The following is a 23,114-nucleotide window of genomic DNA, read 5'->3' as shown; positions in this document are numbered from 1 at the left end:
ACCCCACTACAGACACAGAGATACAAATTTGTTTAGTGTGCTCTTTATGAGTCTCTCTCTCTCTCTCTCTCTCTCTCTCTCTCTCTCTCTCTCTCTCTCTCTCTCTCTCTCTCTCTCTCTCTCTCTCTCTCTCTCTCTCTCTCTCTCTAACACTGTCTTTAGAGGAAATGTCCATTGTCAGGTCAGTTAAGACTTTGCTGCTGACATATTTCCACATATTTAGCTGGTCTGGCTGAGGATTAAAACTCGACCAGCTCCAGTTTACAGAGAGGAAGTCCCAAGGACTACTTAGCAGCTTAAGCCAATGAAAAACATGTTGGCAATTTAGAATTTCAACATATTACATGCTTATTCAGGCACTGGCAGTGTTGCTAGCTGCGCTATAAATACTTAAAGCTATAGGTTGAAAAAACCTGTGTCAATGCGGATGCAACATCTTTAATTAAACCAGAAAAGACAGCCACAAGCTGCAACTCTTACAAAATGTGGGACACTTGGGGAAACCATTCAACTCTGTCACAGCTGACTGGTTTCCAATGAAACTACAAACTATTTGCTTTCCGAAATCCCCTTAGAACACAGGCTATGGAAGCAGAAAAGTGTCAGCGTAAATCAATTTTGTTTTTCCTGCTGATGAGACGACGACAGTCTAATTAGGAAGCCTGAGCAAAACGCAGAGACAAATCTTATTATTTCTCACTGCTGGGTCCATAAGCTCTCTATTAAATCTAGTTTCTACTCACCAACTTTATGTTAGTTTGAAAAACACAGCAAAGTTCCCCTTAATCTGGCGAATGTTCAGAGAAGATAAACATAATTCAGAGTTGGGGGATTTACTTGAGACACTCCACCCTTGGTGTGCGTGTGAGTGAGTGAGTGGAATGCACATTGTAAAGCACTTTGGATAAAGGCAGTATATAAATGCACAACTTAAAAATGTTGTGTGTTCTGTGCACGTGCATATGTGTGCGTGCTTGTGCGTGTGCATGTGTGTTATGTGTGTGTTGGTTGAGATCAGGAACTCTCCATACATCTGTTGAGTTGTTTTGCTCTCATCTGCGATATTGACAGTAATGAGAGTGTTGACAAAACAAAATCAGTAGGGCTCATATTGCAATCTGCCCATTAGATTATCTTGTGTACAAACAAGAAGTCATTTTAGCCTAGGGTTGGTTGTATGTGTTGTTTGAGTTCAGGACCTCTCTAGTAATTTGCTCTCATCTGTAATATTGACGGTAAAATGAGAGTGTTGACAATCCATAAACATTAAAGCTCATCATCTGTCCAGCATAATAAGCTGTAAACAGATGAAGAGGGTGTTCCCACTCCCACTGTGATGGTTATTGTTCCGATAAGCATGTTTATTTTGGATACATTCAGCTACTCTCGAATTTCCTCAGAGAAGTAATTTGAGTACAAAAGAATAATCTGAAAATAGTTTTACAATTTACAATTTAGGCATTCAGCAGGCGCTCTTAATCCAGAGCCATTATTGTATACTTTTGCTATTCAAAAATAGCAGATATACAAGCTCATACCGAGTGCCGAGTTTGTAGATCTGCTATTTTTGATTATATTATATTTGTGCAAATCTTTGAATAATATATATTTTTTTAAAGCGAACATTTGTAACTCAAATCTTTGCTTCTGAGGGGGTCCCTGGAACTAGTTATTTTAAGATGGGGGTCGGCGGCCGTGGCCGAGCACATATAATTTGACATGAGAATGTTTGAGCACCACTGATATAGCAACAATTTTTTTTTCAGAAACCTGTTAGGATTTAGAAGACATTTGTACAGTAGATGCGTTCCCGGATTGAATGGGTTAATACAATAAAAACTGCAGGAGGTCTCCCTGCTCTTCCATTAAGAAATTTAGACCATATGGTGTCACGTAGGACACCTGTTTGTCTGGGATTAAAGCATTGGACGGATGGACAGACACACCAACAGAGCCATTCTCAGAGACCTGCTGCTAGCGAGGCTAAAAATGATGCATTGTGACAGGTACATGGTCGTATGTTTATTGTACCTGACTGCAGAAAGGACAGTGAGGTCTAAATGGCAAATGGTCTGCATTTCTATTGTGACTTTTATCCAAAGTGATTTACAATGTGTGTTACATTCATCCTTGTAGTTTTTATTGTAACCTCAGCTACAAGGAAAGCATCTGTGGCATTTTAAGATTTCTTTGGCTATTCAAAAATCGCAGATCTGCTATTTTTTTTTAAATCGTGAAAATGTGTGCAAATCTTTGAGTATATATTTTTTAAAGTGAACATTTGTAACTCAAATCTTTGCTTCTGGGGGTCCCTGGAACTGAATATTTTGAGATGGGATCATTTTGGGGGTCCTTGACAAGTATGAAAAAGTTTGACCACTGATAATTATATCAACATAATTTTTTCAGAAAACTGTTATGATTTAGAAGGTTATGACGATCAATTCACACACACACACACACACACACACACACACACACACACACACACACACACACACACACACACACACACACACACACACACACACACACACACACACACACACACACACACACACACACACACACACACACACACACACACCTCCTCAAACTATTCAAACTATGTCATCCTCATCAGGAGCAGTTCAGGGTTCAGTGTCTTAAGGACACACACCGACACAAAGCCAAGAAGAGCAAACCCGGGAACATTCCAGCTCCCAAACGGCCTGAGTCACAGCCGGCCCCAATGGTCTAGAATGGACTGCAAGCACACTCCTTAAAATAATGACACGGAAGCCCTCATCACATTGTAATTAACAGGGTCTGTTAAATGTATCTCTGCTGTCTCAAACCTCCCTAGGCAGAGGGAGAGGGTACACCCTTGCCAAGTACATTTAGCTTGTCCCAATTAACTGCTCTGGTTCGCACCACTGTGATGAAACGCCAGAGAACTCATGTTAATAGAGTTCACTTTTATTAGACTGTGAAACTGGTCTTATTTCATTGCTTACAAAGGATTTTCAATGACACACTTTAATTGTACCAGTAATGTTTTTTCTCAGGGAGGCTGATGAAGCTTCGTCACTTCAAAGAGAAGCATGAGACATGCAAGCACGCTCGCACGGCACGCACACACACGCACGCACACACACACACAGTCACTGTCGTAATGTCCAGTATCAGCCAGTCATGTTAGATATCACAGCACTCGGCCCCCTCCAGCACTCACTGCCTTCTCACTGCAGAATGTCCGCAGGATGTTTGGAGGCTTTATGCAAAACTGATCTGTCACTGGTTGGTAAAGAGTCCAAAATTCACCATCCATTCCCCAACGGCACACTGAAAACATCTGACTGCATCTGTCACTGATCTAGTTACAGCTCAGACTCATGCTTATAAAATGCAATAATAACTAGAACAGTGCCTTATGTGCCAGATGTCTGATTTAAACCAGATGTAACAGTGTGAAAAGTAAATAAATCTTGTTTGGATGATTTTACCCCAAATAATAAGCCAAATGTGCACCTATTTGTTGCAGAATATTCACCTGTTTTTGCCAAATGTTCACCTATTATGATATGCTCAGAGCACGGATGCTAGGGTTCATGACATGACCAGCAGTTCTGTCTCTGTGTTGTTTATTTTTGTACAGGCCATGCAAGCGGAATTTCCCTGGGGACAATGGCGGTTTTATATCTCCTATCCAAAGCCTCTCCTGATTAAAAATGAATAAAAGTCTTGTACCGGTCTTGTACCTACCCCAGGCGGTGAAACTTTATGATTAATTTTGCAGCCACCTCAAACCTGAGCTGCAAAGATCTTATTTCAGTGAGCTCAAGAGACAAAACAGGAGAAAACACCCACAGAGAATAAACTATTACTTAACAACCCAGTCCACAAAATGATCAATAATGCATCAATAAATAATGTCAATAAAAACAAATTGTTCCAATATAATTCCTCTCAGCATTCAAATAATATAAATTGCTCAAGACCTCAATTTTACCCATGCTTTTTCCTGTGTGTCTGTCTCCATCTCTGTGTGTTGTGTGTTGTTCACACAAGAACAGCACACACTAACTTGACTAAAAGACTAATGCTTCATTTCGATGTGATACTCTGTGAGTCGTAGATCGGTCATTTCAACGGCGTCATTCACCAAAGTAGCCCTATAAATCAGGCTTAGACATGGCAGTGATCAGAACATCATTCTAACCCACAGGTTTTCAAAGTGAGGGGGGCACAGTCCCCCAGAGGGGCCACCTGGGGGGCAATTGGAAAGGAGAGGAAAATGATGGGATTGTAAAAAAAATATATATAAAATGTTTGATTTAAATTCAGTTTATTCCCTACTCTGGGCATGTAATTATTGTCAAAACCCTTCAAACCCTTCCAAGGTTTGGGAACCACTGTTCTATATATCTGAGTGTTGTACTATTCATGAACAACATAAATCTGCCCTGGAGACACTATACAAAACACAGAACCCATCTGGCCAACAGCGGTGCTACTGTCTGTCTTCATTACATCACACATTCACAGTGAAGTCACACCCCTATGCTGACTGACAGAAAGGAAATGAAGATAGGTTGAGTTTGTTGTGTGGTCTGACTACAGGCTCACATGCTGATGGAAGAAGTCATTTCATATTGAATCCATTGTGTCCATTTAAATTCAATTCAACATGCTTTACTGGCATGGTGGTTATAAACAATAACAATATTGCCTAAGCTTTAAGATATGATTCACATATATTACACATATACATTAAAGACATACAATTTATTTCAGTGTCCGTGTGTGTCACTGTCTGGAGTTTCTGGACAATGGTGGATCTATATAGTAATAATAAATACCTAGTTTCTATCTTTAAGCAAATCAACAATCGGCCGGTGGATTGAGTTTCTCTTGTTTCCAATGTACAGAACAGCGTTCTTACAACAAGCACGATATCCTGAAAACAGCATCAGACAGTTTTTATCAGTCACTTCTGTCACTTGAAACTCAATTCACAAACCAAAATGACTTGAGCTAATCACTTATTTAGACGGACATATTTTGCAGCGTGCCACCAAGTGCTGTTGCCTGGGCGACAGATCTCTGGCAGGCTGTGCAGGAATAGCTGGGAGGGTTTCTATGGACGGTCTCGGTGAAGTACATTTACTCAAATACTCAAGTACTAGAGTTTAGTACAAATTTGAGGTACTTTTACTTTACTTGAGTATTACATTTAAGAGCGTCTGCTAAATGCCTAAACTGTAATCAGAGTACTTCTTCCACCACTGCACCTGTACGGTCCCATATCTATATTCGCTCTCTCTCAATGCAGTGGAGCATGTGGGATCTCAAGAACTGAGAGTCAGTTACACAACCAACTTTTTGTCAAATAGACATTTTCCAAACTCTTGCATCCCTATTCTGGGCATGTCATGATAGGTGCATTCAGCAAACTTATGTGGCATACGGCAAAAATAGTCAAACATTCAGCTTGTAGCTTGTAGATCAGCTATTTTCATTATTTGACATACACGTTTATAGGGCTTAAGTGCATAAATCTAGAAACAGGAAAAATACCGCAATACTAACAGCTTGGCATGGAGTGAATGTCATTGACGGCCTGTATAATATTATAATATTACAAAATGTATAATATTTTAACAACAAACTGCTTACATGACCTGTTGTGTGACATCGAATATAAAATTCCTGGGGCTGTGTGTGTGCATCTAGTTACAGCAGCCATACTGCCTCTCCAAATCCATCTGATCCACATACATCACAGAATGGTTCTGCTAGCATTTTGTTTGCCTTTGTTTAATAAGACCAACTGTACAGTACATCCACTGACTGACCTTTAGCTGAAATACCAAAGCAGACTCTCTGTTCTAATGATGATGGAAGAGAAAGACCAACACAAATAACACTCTAATCCACAGTCTGAGACACTGGCTGCCATAGCAACCAGACACTCAGCTGTTGGCAGTAGATGAATGTAGTTTATATGCTGGAGATGAAGGTGGGACTATGCAGGAACAATACATCCATATGGTACACAACAGATCCTCACTTACAGGCTCCTGCTTTGTTTGGTTGTTTGGTAGGTGGGCGGCAGGTGCTCTGAATCAGTGGAAGAGGGGGCGCAAACCTATACTCTAGCATTCCCTGGACAAAATGAAATAAAGGTCTTGGGGTTCAAACGCAACTATACTGTGTAGGTCCTTCCTTGCATGTTCTCCCAATGTTTACATGGGTTCCCTCCCAAACCCATGCTATGTTCAAACTGGCATCCCAAATCTGATTTTTGGCCAACCCAGATTCGAATCAGTTTGGTTTTACCAAGTCTGAACAGCAAAAAAACAAACAAACAAGCAGCTAATCAGATATGAACCACATTTCTCTGGGGTTTGAAATCTCAAATTCGGATTTGTCTCATTTGTCTCTGATGTGTCTCAGGCTGGACCTCCCGACACTGTAGCCTGATTTATGCTTTGTTGTGTATGACGGCTTGGTGAATATACCTGACCTAAAAGCTCACCATTTTACCCTATAATCAACAGTGTTAATTTAACTCTGACATTTGCACACTGTGGACCCAGGAGTTATAGATCCATAAGTGTCCTAACTATGAATTATCGGGAACCCCATGGAAACCCCTCAAGGACACCAATGCAGCCCCCCCCCCCCCCCACTAATTCAGGGTTCAGTGTGACAGACCAAGTGGTTGTGTTCAGTTAAGAAGCCATAAGAGCTGAATGACAACAATAGGAGATGTTTGAGACTACTGTATACATCAGCAACACACACTGCCAAACTGCTGCCTGCTGGCACAGTCATCTCGTTATTCTGCTGGGATTCGGGATAATAAGAGTCTTGGCTTGTAATGGGATCATGTTGGAACAGACACGGTTTGAGAGTGTAATACAACACACAACAAGCTGGCCTCTTCTATGAACACAGTTACATTAAGCACACAATAGTGTCACATGCCGGAAATAGCCGATCTGCAAACTCACAACAGCTATTTTATTGTCTGTTATTGTCACCTACAGTGACATGACACATGACCAAAACAGGGACACATGGGGTAAATGGTGGAACAGCAGGGAGAACACAATGAGGGCTGCCCATTGGTCTGATGACCCATTATTCCCAAATCCGAAATAGTCCAAAGAATGTTAGCTTAGTGTGAGGTTAGGGATAGGGTAATGGCATGGGCACCGTGACAACACATGAGGCTTTAATAGAAGGACAGAAGGCTAGTGTCCTTAATGAATGGGTTGAACTGCAGTGCTCTATAGTTAGAAGATAAAAGTTCTTCAGGGCAGTGAAAATAATGCAACTATATGAGGGAAAACCTGGTGATGTGAGATTAGGTTGTTGATAGATCCTGCAACATAACAGACTATGGAGCTTAGTCAAACTTTATTGCATAACATTGCTTTAGACAACTTTAGGAAGCAAGCTAAAATAAGCAGCTTTGCTTTGGAAACAAGCCCAAAGAAATGCAACCCTCCAGTACCAATATTTATAGCGACTTTATACCGAAAAACAAGACCAAAGTCACTTCTACTATAAGCGGACTTGGCAACTATGCTTGAGGAGAGTAAACAGCCAAGTTCTTTACACTGTTTATTCTTATCCCTTACTGCACATAATGTGACATGGTAGAATTTAATATCAGCATCAGTTGATCGACTATAGACTTTCACACATGCAGAGAATTAATCTCAGCAGGCTGATCACTGTTCAGACAACAACACAAGCAATAAGTATATGACATGAATATGAATACACACCTAAAAGATGTAAATATGAATACACATCTAAAAGTCTTGGTGTCGACACATAGGGTTTTGCCAAGTGGCTTCAGCTACAGTTAAATTGTGTTCATGTTTGTTTTGTGTTGTGTTGTATGTGCATGTCTGTCTCTACATACATATACACTCACTCACTCACTCACTCACACACACACACACACACACACACACACACACACACACACACACACACACACACACACACACACACACACACACACACACACACACACACACACACACACACACACACACACACACACACACACACACACACACCCTTGAGAGGTCCATCATATGATACAGCTTGGGTTTACATGCATTTCTGTGACTCATTCCATAACCTTTGTAAAAGAAAACAACTTTGAGGAAATGTCAGTTGATTTCTTCAAAGACCATCATCAGAGCGCCAGTGGAAGGCCTGGCACTGAAGATAGGGACACACAAGCATTCTTCCGGGCCAGTACTTGACCTCTCTCTCCCGGTAAAACCAGACAGTCATCTATTACAGACCAGTCTCACAGATGGATCGAAGCACAGCTAAAACAGCTTTGAGTCCATTCATGGATTCCACCATATCACATTAATAATAGTTTACATAATGATTCAACATAATTGGTTTATCAATTTCACAAAGTTCATTGTGCATTATTTTAAATTATGTCTTTGCCATTTTAAACACAATGGATGAACTCTTAGTCTCCAGAGTTCTTTCTCTCTCTCTCTCTCTCTCTCTCTCTCTCTCTCTCTCTCTCTCTCTCTCTCTCTCTCTCTCTCTCTCTCTCTCTCTCTCCCTCCCCTCTCTGGGTCTTATGGATAAATGTTGTTTTTTTCAGAAGAATGCTTGGTATAAATGCATATTTAGAATCCATACTGGTGCATTGTCCACCTATATAGCCTGAGTCATCACGTCTTATAAATAATCTAACCATCCCACTGACAGCTGCTATTTAACATTCATGTTACATAACAGTTATAACAATATAACAACTCAACACACAAGTGTCTATGTTTCTCTCTCCCGCTCCATCACATTGGCACCATCTCACTCTCCCCCCCTCTCTCTCTCTCACCCCCCCGCTCTCTCTATCTACTACAACTTTCTCTCCCTCTCCCCCCTCTCTCTCTACTTTACTGCATAGTGCATACCTCTCACTCTATCGCATTGCCACCATCTCTCTCTCTCTCTCTCTTTCTCGATCGATCGATCTTGAAAGTGGTCAAGGTACGAGGCCCAATCACGCTAATCACAAATAGAAGAAGACAGGTTTCATATTCTTCTCCATGCAGCTGATATTATCTCTCCAATAAACAATCTTCCCCGCTCCTATCTCCAATAAACACAACTCTCTCCTGCTCATTCTGTGCGTCTTTACTATTACCTTCAACAGACACATGTTTGGGTGTCGGGTCGATATAATGAGGCCCTATAACATCGTGAAAAGCTGTTCTGCAGAGTCGTTTTGTCTTTGCCTGTCAGCTTGTTTTTGGGGTCGCCAGGGGATCGGATCAGATCAGATCGGATCATCTGTGCAAGTTGGGAAAGCATGCCTTGAACCATTTAAGCGATACCATTGTACTTGTTGTCAGAGTACCCAGTACCTATGACCAATCAACTAAATATGGAGATATGTGGATACCTGATGTTGTCTTGTGCATAAATGGGAGACATCTAATCCATTGGTTCTCAAAGTGAGGTCCTTGAGGGAGTTCCAGGGGGTCCCCAGCAAAAGTAGTTAATGTAGCATCATAATCATTTTAACCACTTTATCCATTTATACGTTGGCTATTCAAAAATAGCAGATATACAAGCTCACAGTGCGTCACTTTGTGCCGTGCTGCGATCTTTGAAAAATCTTGAAAGTGTTTGAAAAATCATGAATAATTTAGATTTTTCTTTTTTCCCTGGCACAAAACATTTTCTGATGGGGGTCCACGACTAAATACATATCATTTTGGGGGTCCTTGACGAGAAAAAGTTTGAGAACCACTGATCTAATCCACAGCTATCTGGCTATAAACTCTATGAGCGGTTTGGTTTGAACTGTGAGTCCCCTGCTCAGCTGAGGACACATGAACCCTCTTCCATCAAGTGATGTCATTTCAGCTCAGCAGTGTGGTGTGAGGGCAGGGGGGGGGGAGGAGAGGAGAGGGCAGGGGGAGGAGAGGATGGCAGGGGGAGGAGAGGATTGGCTTCAGGGCATTGGGACAGCCAAGGGCTCGATGGGCTCACTCCTCTAGCCTTGTATTCTGACCAGAACAGATCCCACACCTCTTTAATATTCCATCACTCCCGCTGAGAATGGAGGAGAACTCTGTCTTTTGATCGTTCGTCAGTCACATGACAGATGGAATTACAGTGTGATGAGATTGAACCAAAACAAAACTGGAACATTGACGTGTCGAATGATCTTCTCCTGTCTGTTTCGCCTCCCCAAGGAGCATGATTAGTTTGCTTTGAAAGACGTTACTGACACACATCAATGCTGGAATTCAAGGCACGTGTATAGTACATAGCCGACATGCACACGCACACACACACATACACACACAAACACATAACCCAGGAGGCTCATTACAGAACTCAGTTCAAATTTCTAAATATTGACTCACGCACGTACACACGCACGCACACACGCACGCGCGCACACACACACACACACACACACACACACACACACACACACACACACACACACACACACACACACACACACACACACACACACACACACACACACACACACACACACACACACACACACACACACACACACACACACACACACAGAAGTCTACCATATACAGCTTCGGTTCACATACAGTTCTGTGACTCATTCCATAACCTTTGTAAAAGAAAATAACTTTAAGGATATGTCAGTTGGTTTCATCCTGTAATGAAGTGGCGGAGCCCCCCATTAGGCAGAGCCCCAGGGGAGGTCTGCCACTGAATTTGACCTGGATTTTGCTGCTTTATTCTGCCTCTTTGTGACTTACTCAGTAGCTCATTGGACTGCAATTAATCGCTGACACATATTCCTCTCCGCTGAAGACAAATCTTCAAACACTAAGCTAACGACCCTGGTTTATACTTCGTCACATGACGTTACCGCGTGCCGAAAATCAGTGGTGGAAGAAGCACTACAATTCTTAATTAAGTAAAAAATATCAATACCACAGTGTAGAAATACTCAGTTACAAGTAAAAGTCCTGTATTCAAAATGCACTTGAGTAAAAGTACAAAAGTATTGGCATAAAAAAAATGCACTTAAAATGTCAACAGTAAAAGTAGAAGAGGGAACTGTATTCTTATAGTCCTACAGGTTATACAGTGTGCTGTCTGTGTCAACGGTTTGAGTCTGGCAAGTAACCTTTGTCCTTTGACCTGTCGCCACTGTGCCTGAGTCAACTTAAACTTCAACTTTATTGTCACAATACAGATTTACAGGTGTAAAAAAGTGGGTGAAAATATTTTTCGTACAGTTAATACATGCATTAAATGTAAATATTAATCAAATTAAATAAACATTTATTTTTAAAGTAAAGTATGTTTCTGTTAAGAGGATATGGATGTAGGAGGACAGTGCTCTGTACTGCAGACTGCCCTCTACTGGTATAAAAGTATATCCCTCCTTTCTACCAGCCTACAGTACAGTAACATTTTCAGTGGATTTACTGTAGGTTAACTAGTATGTGACTAGAGAAGAAATGGACCCAAATAGATCCTTAGGGGTCACTGACCGCCCACAGAGGACTTTTCCCACTAATGTAAAATCCCCAGTGTAAATTGAAAGACCCATGGACTCATTCCAGAGTTGTCCAGTGTGCCCCTGTTTTGGCCCTGAAGTGACTGATTGCTATTGTATGCCTCTGCTCCTCCCTTGCCTTGCTCCTATTTCCAATCATCTGAGAGAGTCTGATAGCCATCACCTGCGAGGACCAGCTGAGCCTGGTTGGGTGACGAGCTCCTGCAGACTATAAAGACTTGTGTTCTACTGTGTATCCAATGCTTGGTCATAAGTTTGTAGGGGCAGGTAACCTGGCTGCTAGTCAGTTAGAGCATTGGTTCTCAAAGTGGGGTCTGTGGACCCCTGGTGGTCCTTGAGGGAGTTCCAGGGGGTCCCCAGCTAAATGATGGATAGTCAGGAACCAAATGGACCCTTATGGGTCTGTAATTCTGACATTGTACAAATGGAACCAAATTCCATTTTGTACGCTCTCAGAGTTAAATTAACATTGATTTTACAATCTAAATTGGGGGTCCCAGAGATAGAAATACCTTTAAATGGGGGTCCGTAGCCTAATGCATGTCAACCTGAGGGCCCTTGAAATTAAAATGGTTGAGAATCACTACTAGAGCTGTAAAAATCTTCTGGCAAAAAATAAATCCCTGGCATATCTTTTCAAATGGGGGTCTGCGGGCTAATAAGTGGCAATTTGGGGGTCCTTGACATAAAAAGTTTGCGAACCACTGAGTTAGAGTGTTATAGTGTTGTGCGTGTTTTGCTATGTTCTTAGTGCGTGCTTGTGTTTTACTGTTATTCGTTCAAGTAAAATCTTCGTTATTTGTGAATCATCGTGTCCATTGGACCCCACTTTGAGAACCACTGCTCTAGTCTCACTTAGTGTCAATGTCTAACCTCCCCCAAGGTTCTGTCTGTATACGCTATACTCTGACTTTTGTTGCCAAATTCTATCACTCCCGCTGAGAATGGAGGAGAACTTTTGATCGTTCGTCAGTCACATGACAGATGGAATTACAGTGTGATGAGATCTATTTTTCCCTTCACTTGTACGTTTTACTTGAAGATTTTGAACCGATCAGCTTGGATTTAATTTGATAAACAGTTTTTCCTGCCTGGAATATGCATGTCAGAGGGTATCAGAGGTATGTCAGGGAGGAAATCAGATCAAACACTTCAACAACCATCACCAACATCCAAAACACTGTCTCTTGATCTTAGCAACTTTAAATTGAGAAAAAGTGTCACTCAATATGCAGCAGCTTTGTCAACTTTAAACACCAATTGACAACAATAAATGACAAGTTAAAGGTAGTGTGATATTTTGTTTGGTCAAAACAAAATGTTTTTAAAGCTCTATATTCTGATAGTCATCGATAGAGCATTTGTTCATTAACAGGGGTCTCCCCATCTCTTCAGCTCTTTAATAAACAGAAAATACATTCTCAGGTGGGAAGACAATTTCATCCAATTAGGAGAGAAGAACCCATTTATCAACTTCAATGTTTATAGTGTTTCAATTCTAATTTTGTCTGCTCATTTATTTGTGTTATCACTTCCAATTGTACTATCCTGTTTTCTTTATGACTTCTCTCTCCTGATTGGATAAAATTGGTATGAAAATGCACTTTCGGCTTACTGAAAAGCTGCAGAGACAGGGAGACACCTGTTACTGAACGAATACTTTGTAGCAATGATTACAGATTATAAATCTATGGAAAAACTTTCGCAGAATATAGCAGATCGACAAACTCACCACTTACCCTACCTTTAAGCCCAGAGAATCAATTTTCTCTTCAGTTCCAATCCAAACAAGACAATTGGTACTATTTGTGTGGGTGCGTATGGGGCTGTGTATAGGGCTGTGTATAGGTCTTTAGCGTAGATCTATCCTCATACAACAGGACAGCCTCATCTGTTTCAAGCGAGACCGCAAAAAAACATGAAAAGAATTCAGCAAGCTTTCTTATCGATCTGATAAACCATGAGAGTTACAAGCCAATGGGTGACGGCCAAGCTGAAAGGGCAACGCATTGTGACTGAAGACAATTACATGGACTCAATACTGATCTGTGCAACAACTTGTCTGCGAGTCTCTGGTAAACAATAACAAGTGATTCCAGGCAGGTCAAGTCAGAGTCCTCTTCAGTTGTTTTGAAAAAGTAAGTAAAAAGTAAATTTGGATGAGAAACACAAACAAAACCAGAAACTATAGAGTATATTGAGAATACCACATTTTGACATTTAGGCTACATTAGCATTGATTTGCTTTTTCATATCAATGACCCCAAAAATATAGATACATTTGGCCGCGGAACCTTGTCTGAAAATATTTTGTGCCAGGGAACCCCACAAGATTTGGGTTGTTAAAACATAGAAAAAATATTCCACATTTTTCACATAAAAAAGAAAAAAATATATATATCCACAAGCTCACAACATGTCACATTGCAACGTGTTGTGAGCTAGAAAGAGTAAAAATGGTTTAAATGATTTTGGATGTTATACTAACAAATTTAGCTGGGGACCCCCTTACAGGCCCCCTGGGGGTCCCCACCTGGACTGCACTTTGAGAACCACTGGGCACAATATTATATAAAAATGTAATATTCCATACTCCATACTGGGGTATAATATTCCATACTCCATACTGGGGTATAATATTCCATACTCCATACTGGAGAAAAAAATCCCTCAGAAAATTCTTAAAGATACACTAGGTTTTTATTTCTCCAGTATGGATGGATCAGTTTGATTGACAGCTGTCATGCTGTCTGACCTGATGATCCTTTCTAGTCTGTCGCCTGCATGCCTCCCTCCACTACGGAAGTTCTATATATGGTAATTGACGATCATTGGCACATGCTCAAATCAAGATCTTACATTTACATTTGTAGCTGAGTGAAGAAACCAAACGAGTCGCTTAGCAACCATTAATGAACTGTGTGGGCTGTACTCATTAAAAAAACACTATCTGTTGGATAGCCAATTAATAGTAGCCAATTGTCTTGGCCACACAATTGGCCACTATTAATTGGCTATCCATAACAGATAGCGCCCAAGAGGGATTCTCATCGAATGTACACCTTGGAAAACGTTCATAAGGACAGGCAGTGGTGGAAAAAGTACTTTAGTAAAGTATTTTACAAAAAAAGTATTATCTTTGCAGAAAAGATGCAGTGGTTGTTGTGGTGTTGATGATAGTGATTGATTGATTGATTGATTGATTGATTGGTACATTCATTCATTCAAAAAATCCCTTTTATAACCTCACTCACATCTCTCTTCCTAAAACCCAATCTATACAATGGTGTTGCTTGTTGCCAAGAGAACAGATCTAACAGGCTTGTTCTTTTTTGGCACCCTTGCATGATGGACTATCATGTTTAAATAATCCAGAAACACACGATGCCTTATTGTTGCCTAATAGGCTACAACTAATCCCCAGTGTGACCCAGCATGAGCACTGTGAGGAAAGAGAATAAACGGCCTTCATTTAGCTATTATTTTATTCATTTTAATTGCATTTATTTATTTTATTTATTTTATTTATTTTATTTATTTTATTTATTTTATTTATTTTATTTATTATTAATAGGGCCTATATATAGGCAATTATAAATGAACGGGTTGAACGAAAGACGTTGTTCCCCGTGACAGACCGTTACCGTGGAAACCAACTTTCATTCAGTCGCGTGTGCACACCATGGTGCACACGCACGGACGCACGCGCCAACTCGATGATGCTCCTGCATTCTTCTCTCACAAAGAAGCCAATAGGCTTCTTTATTAGAAGAATTATAAAAAATGTCCATATTAAACATTTATAAATGTAGCATATTGGGTCTACCACAGTGTTTGTAAATGACTCGGCCTCAGAGCCGCTTTTTTGGGCTATGCTTTTTATTATGAGCTGATACTGTTATTAACACAATGTGCCTGCCTGCCAATGGACATTACTTGACGATTCAATTAATCCATGCAGGGGTCTTCCAGATTTTTCAGGCCAGGGACCCCTTAGCTGAGAGATGAAGCAGGGACCCCTCACCCCTACTACATATTGTATAACATTGTGTTGTCGATTTAACTTTTTCATAGATTTCATACTTGTTTGACAACACAGTGTTGTGTTGGCTTGCCTCGCCTCGCTGCCAGGCGTTGTGAGCTTTAGATCTGCTAATGATCACAGTTAAACGGCTGGACAGTGTCATTCTTCTTAGGAGGAAAAAAAATAACAACGTTTTACTTCATAAACCACAAACCCAACAACAGCGCCAAACCAGATACCAGCCTAAAATGAATGAATGATGTGTTTACTCACAACAGTTGGTGACGGCGAAGCTGTTGGCCACCTCCAGGTTGTCAATATGTGGCGTCAGTCTGAACTCAGTGGTGCCGAACTGGACCATTCCTATCCGAAAGGCACTGTATTCCTGGTCCGCACCTCTGGGGAACAGACCCCCTGGAAACACACATTATACTTATTATAAACTATAGTATAGCCTGCTATATGTCTGTCTGTCCGTCCGTCCTCTGGGAAATAGACCCCCTGAAAACATACATATACTTATAACTTTGGTATCGATTGATTGATTGATTGATTGAACACTTTATTTAGCAGTTTGCAAAAAAACACAGAAAGTACAGTTCTATACAAAGGACAAAGGGATGCTGAATGGGATTAAACCCAATAAAGCACTATGGCTTGTTGTTTCAATTGGGGTCCTGTCACTGTGTATTTAATTAATCAAATTATCATATCGTATAGGCTACCATGTCTGTCTGTCTGTCTGTCTGTCTGTCATCCATCCAGCCACCCACCCATCTTGGCTATATCTATCTATCTATCTATCTGTCTATCTGTCTATCTATCTATCTCTATCAAAAAATGTCCAATGTTGATTTTACATGGTTTTCTTCAGAATTACGCACCAAGTCTCCAGTTTGATAGATGTTTTATTTTTACCACCCATGTCTATATTCTAGCCTATACACGAACACGACTATTCTAGATGATTAGGCTTTACAGCTCAATGTTTTGATAATATCATTGTGTCTTCAACATTATGCGCAAACTATCCTGCATGGTTCGAAGACAGTTAATTTAATTCAGTGCAAGTATTATTATTTATTATAATAGTTATTTTTTTTTTACCAATCTGAACACTGGGCGAGCCTCCCAGCGCACATCCCCACAAAGACAGCTGCAAAAACACGGATAAATGGACTATCTTTTGCATGTCCACAGTTGTTGGGGTGTCCAGTGTCCACATCCACAGCAGATGATGATGTCCACAGAAGATGTCCACATCCACAGCAGACAGTCAGGAAAGCCTCGTTGTATTCCCTCCAGCAAAAACAAAGATGTTTAGATCCCACACATTATAAAGACTTCCAAGCCTGGAGGAAATAACGTGCCGCACGCTGACCAGTTTGCAGGTGGTTGTGAGCTTATACTGTAGCTGTGCTATTTTCAAAGAAAAATCTTGGAGAAAAAAGTGACAATTTAGGAATGTTTTCGAATCCACAAAATCTTGTATGGGGGGTCTCTGGCACAAAATCTTTTCAGAAGGTTGGGTCTACAAAAATATATTAATTTGGGGGGTCCTTGACAATGAAAAGAAGAAGAGAAAAAAATAACTCCAGGCGCTGTTTTCCACCAGCAGATACAGAATGGTGGTATTATAGGTAGATATGCGCGGTTGAGCAAACAAAATGTATATTTATCTTCTTTTCCCCCCCCCTTTCTTCCTCTGTTATGTTTAGTCGGAGCGTGGTGTCTCTCCTCCAGAGTGCAGGGACTCTCTCTGTTCTCCTCCTCCGCTCCGTTCAGCTTCACACCCACAAGTGAGGAATGTTAATGAGAGCCGAGAACACACGACGAGAGCCGAGCTCATTACGACTCCCGTTTGTTTAATATATATATATATATATATATTCAAAGATTTGCACACATTTTCAAGATTAAAAGAAATAGCAGATCTACAAGCTCATAGCTGCACTCGGTGCCGCGCTATGAGCTTGTATATCTGCTATCTTTGAATAGCCAAATAAATCTAAAATGACACAAATGCATTCCAGGTCTAGATGGTTCAACTAGATCCTATACTCAAACATCATTTGTCACGTTATTAGCTGTGAATTAAGTCTAATTTATACTCCGTATAGGTAGCCTATAGGATGAGTGCGCTTGTAAAACAAAGTTATAGCCTACCACTTTTCGCCTATACCGGTTCTTATAATTGAAGATGATCAACTATTTTTGAGTTTATTAAGCTTAATTCAGTTTTCATAAAAAATATGGCTGTAGTACTCCCGTATTAAGTTGTGTAAGTTACGTGTTAACTTGTGTAAGTTGAAGCCATTAAAAAGAATATGTCATATTATGCTCATTAATGTTCCATTTTATAGGCTATTTGGCTTCCCCTCCCCTTGGTATTGAGTGCATGCAGATCGGAGCCTATAGGCTAACGGAGGGCGGAGAGACAACATGATGGGAGTGGATTCATTCACACTCGGTCCTTGCAACTCACAAGGAGCATGTGGTTGTGGAGTTATCGATCGGAAACTGTATTTTAACACAGCATTATAAACGGGTTTATAAGAAGAGCACAATATTGCTGCGTTCAGGGTAAATGTGTTTATATATCAAAGTAATAGTAACCAAAAATGCTGATTTTGGTCTGGTACAGTTTAATTGGATGATGGCTGTGCGTCACAGATGGTCAAAGGGAGTCAAATTGACACCCATGAGGTGACAGATGATGAATCAATCATCAATCAATCAATCAATCAATCAATCAATCAATCAATCAATAAATCAATGGAGGTGTTCTGGTTAAAACGTAGAGATCATGTTTCAGTAGGCTGTGACATTGTGCTATCAACTATGTCAGTAGCTTACCATCATGTCACGTGATACAGATAGGCTATCAAGATGTCTTTAAAATAATAATAATAAATAAACAACCGTACAACTATTTTAGCACAGCACTATGCCTATTGTAATTAGCCAGTAGCCTATAGCTACAATAATACAATCTGCACAATTTAGAGCATGGTTTAAAGCAATGAAACAATAGGCCTGTTAGTTCTGCCATAGCCTAATTGGCTATGATTCGCCATGCAACACCTTGCAACCATTATCCCCAATGGCAGTAAGAGTTGCATTGGTGCGGTTGACCTTAAAACTGTTTTGTTGCAAGGAGTTGCATTGGTGCGGTTTGGCGAGTTATGGGATTTCATAGTATAGATTGGGGTCCCAGAGATAGCAAATGGTATCAAATGGGGGTCCGTGGCCTATTGTTTATTAAACTGGGGGACCGGGGACCTTAAGATTAAAAGGTTTGAGACCCACTGACTTGTTTAAACCCTTGTTCCAGCTTGCATAGCAAAAAAACGTTTGTATTACTCTAGATTTGGAGTGAAGAGCTCAATTTATGCTCCAATGGGTAAGATTGGTGTCGCTTGCTGACAAGGCAACAACCACTTGACTTGTTGTCGGCAAGGGCAAGACACCTATAGTGCGGCAGAGCATAATCAACCGACACATTTCAGACCCCGGGGGTGTAGGGACACATGCTGCATGCATCACATGGACAGAGCAGAGCAAATGGCACATTTCAGTACCATGGACAGCACTAATGTTACATTGTCAGCAGTACAGGCTAATCTCTCCACAGATTGTCTTTGTTTAACAGAATAGTTTCCCAAATTGCATTGTCTGTGAAAATAGCTAGACAACAACAACACTTAGGTTACATGTCAGTGAATATCCACACTCTAACTCAGCCCCCACATGATTTTGCAGGGGTCCCCAGACCCCAGATGACAGTGAAGTGACAATTAAAGGACTTTAAGACCGTTTTAATACCTAAAAAAGAAAGACAAATGAAAAAGACCATTACTGCATGAAAAGTAATCAACATACTATACTATAAAAACTGGTCAAACATTGGCTAAATTGTCAAATAATAAGAAAGAGGCAAGCAGATCTACAAGCTCACGGCTATTTTCACATTGTTTATCTGTGGAACTAAGCCCAGTCCACGCCAGTGATTCACAGTGAAACCACTTGCAACCATTTATCAACATTATCCCCAAATTGCACCGACCTGCAACCCGTCAATTCAGACCGCTGCAATGACTTGTGGCGTGGACTGGGCTTTAGATTGTTGTTCAGTGGTTCTCAAACATGTCTGTCTGTCAAGGACCCCCAAATTGATTGGTATTAGGTTGCAGACTACCATTTGAAAATATGTTGTGCCAGCCCCCTTAAAAAATAGCAGATCTACAAGCTCACAATATGTCATGTTGTGGGTCTGTAAAAATAAGTTCTTACATTATTATATATTATTGTCAGAGCAAACTCTTTAACCTTGTCTAGGTTGAAGTGGTGTGTGCACCTGCTGCTGCCAGACTGATGTTATTAGATGTTAATTATCCTTTTAATGATCCTTTTAATTATCCTATCCCACCCCACACTGTGCTAAACTACACTCCTCAAACCAAGAGAACATTTACCTGTCAGTAGTGGTGGACAGTAAGTAATTTACTTTGAGTACTGCACTTAAACTCTTAAAGTACACAGTTGGAACATGTTTTCTTTGGAATCACATGACTTTCACTACGCTAGGTTTCAAATAAACATATCGTACTTTTGACTCCACTACATTTCTAGGAAGGGACTCTTGTGACCCAAACATACAAAAATATATTATGAATTGACCACCATTTCAAATATAGTGAAAATAGCCGATCTACAAGCTCACAACGTGTCGCGGTGCAACACTTTGTGAGCTTGAGATGTGCTATTGTTGAATAGCTGAAGTATAAAACAAGGTATATTTTGTAATAATAATCTAAATATGCAAAGTAAATAGTAACTAAAATAGTTATAGAAATAGAGCAGCGTAGAGTAGATAGAGAATAGAGTAAAGTAAAGTAAAAGTACCTCCCATGTGGACTGTGATAGTATTGAAATGATGTGTGCAGGGGGATGGGGCCCATTTTCACAGTGTTCAGATTTAAGGAGAGATCAAGGGATGCATATTCTATGAGGTGCCTGTATTCCAGCCCACCTGGCCATTGGCAGCATCCCCACTGAATCACTGCTGGCACCTCTGATGGCACTCTCCCCAGGAAAATAGTCCCGGCCCTCCGGTTAACTGCTGGGCCATCGCGCGCGCGCGCACACACACACACACACACACACACACACACACACACACACACACACACACACACACACACACACACACACACACACACACACACACACACACACACACACACACACACACACACACACACACACACACACACACACACACACACACACTCACCTGGACAGAGGAATGATTCTGACCTAGAAAAGCATACAAAAAAGAGGGCCATCTTATAGTGGCACCAGAAGAAATAGAGAAAGAAGAGAGAGAGAGAGAGAAAGAGAAGAGAGTAAGACAGAAAGAGAAAGAAATAGAGGGAGAGACAAAGAGACAGATGGTCAGAGAGACAAAGCAAGTGGATGTGGTTGGTTTGGTCTGGCTCCATGGGGAAATATAAGTCAGCTAAGTGATTCAGCCGCTAAATGACTTTTTCCACTTGGCTGTTGTTTTGTTGTGCTGTTCTCTTCGATCTGCCTTTTGAAACCAGCTTATCCTCCCTGGAGAAACAAGAGACCAGCCTACATGTCCTGTCACAAATGAAAAGGAGATTTGATAAATGCGCAACCGAGCGTGGTAAATAATAAAAGATCAGTCCAGGAGCAAAGCAAAGGAGAAGAGAAGATATATCAATATATTTTTACATGTTGATAAAAATGTCTTAATATTTTGTTTTTGTCCTAGTTTTCTTTTTGTTTTAAACACTGTGTTCTATAAATGATACAAATAATGTATGATTTGATGATATGCATAATCATAATATTATCATGATAATGAAGATGATAAACTCAATGATCATGTTGACAAACAGTATTTTAAACACAAGGTTGTAGGTTCTCCACCAGTGTCTACTGATGTTCAAATGACATCAGCAATATATGCTAATATGTTCCACTCTAGGCCTGTAACCAAAATATGACACAGACTGGCACCGAGGAAATCTGAGAAATCAGCGAAAATACAGATTTTCTGCCCTATTTTGAGGAGGCGCGGGTGGTGTCGTGATCCCACGGCACAGTGGAAATTGATTAGAGTGTAAAATAAAAGACGCAGTAGAGGCTAATGGTCATGTGTCACCAGGAAGCGGTGGGAACAATTAGTAGAGAAATATTCAACAAGGCCCATTAAAGGGTCCATTTGGTCAATTTGCAACACAGAGGATTTCATTCACAACCATCTAGGTTAAGCACATAATAGAACTGTTTCACTGAGTCTAACAAGCAGGGAACATTGCCAAGGTCAGAGAGAGAGAGAGAAACAGCTCAGTCTGTCTGATAATTAAACATTAATCATCATTAATGCACCATATGAACTGCTTGAATTTAACCTACAAGTATCCAACCAAAGACTGTGGTTTAAATGGTCAGCTCCCATTGGTCAAAATAGAAGACTGCACGGTAGTTGTACTGGGCAGCTCCCATTGGTCAAAATAGAAGACTGTAGTTGTACTGTCTGTCTGTCTGTCTGTCTGTCAAGCTAGCGAAAATGGGTGGGGATCCCGGATGGTGCCGGGAACCTGAGCCACTGAGTAGAGTCTGCATTGTCACGGTGACTCAACAATTTGGTCTATTCCTGAGCCCCCATTGTCACACCAACTAAAATATACTCCTCCCTTTGAACTGGTCTTCCGCACCATCGTCAGACAAAGCGTGGAAATGTCCACTTTCAACCCTGTTGAAAGTGGACCTATTTTGAGTATTTTGGTCTGGGTGAAAAAAAGTATTCTTCAATCAATCAGTGATATTCAACTTGCAACCCACAGGTCAAATCAAGCCCCTAGGGAGCTTTCTTGTGGCCCCTGGAGCACAGTCCATATTCCAATGTAAAAAATAAATGTAAAAAATAAATGTAAAAATAAAATTTGGATGGTTGGATGTCTGTGACTCAAGTTCAGACCCATGGCTTTAGTGGTTAACCTCAAACCAGTGAGGTCTCCTTTGCAACAAACAAAAACATACATATCACGTATACACATACAAACACATACATAGTAAATGCAGATACATATGCTGTATGAACATATTTCAGCATTCAAGTCACCTTATTTCAACATAATATTTGAGCGTTCTTAATTAACAGGTTCACCACAAACTGTTTCACAGATGGTGTACAGGGGATTAAATATGAAATAAACACCATGCTATTATGAAGTCAAGTGCAGCAGACCTACAGTAGTGGTACTGACCTGCTGGCAGCCTCCTGCTGACAAATCCTGTTGGATTAGAAACCTGACTGGCTGACATAGGTTACTGAGCTGGCAAACAGTGGGATGCAACACACACACACACACACACACACACACACACACACACACACACACACACACACACACACACACACACACACACACACACACACACACACACACACACACACACACACACACACACACACACACACACACA

The 23,114-nt window shown here is 40.7% G+C and overlaps 1 protein-coding gene across 1 annotated transcript in view; it reads right to left on the bottom strand.

Annotated features, from left to right (window-relative positions):
• Window positions 1-15,969, bottom strand: part of gria2b (glutamate receptor, ionotropic, AMPA 2b) — a 65,969-nt gene extending 50,000 nt beyond the window's left edge. The window contains exon 1 of the mRNA XM_084085864.1: window positions 15,867-15,969. Within this exon, the coding sequence (XP_083941990.1) occupies window positions 15,867-15,954 (88 nt within the window). The 5' untranslated portion in view covers window positions 15,955-15,969. The remainder of the gene's footprint in view (window positions 1-15,866) is intronic.
• Between the last annotated feature and the right edge of the window lie 7,145 nt (window positions 15,970-23,114).

The sequence above is a fragment of the Gymnoscopelus microlampas genome (genome assembly GCF_963454915.1).
Source record: "Gymnoscopelus microlampas genome assembly, chromosome: 18".
Taxonomy (NCBI): domain Eukaryota; kingdom Metazoa; phylum Chordata; class Actinopteri; order Myctophiformes; family Myctophidae; genus Gymnoscopelus; species Gymnoscopelus microlampas.
Note: the sequence above shows the minus strand (reverse complement) of the source record. Positions and strands in the feature narration are given on the sequence as shown.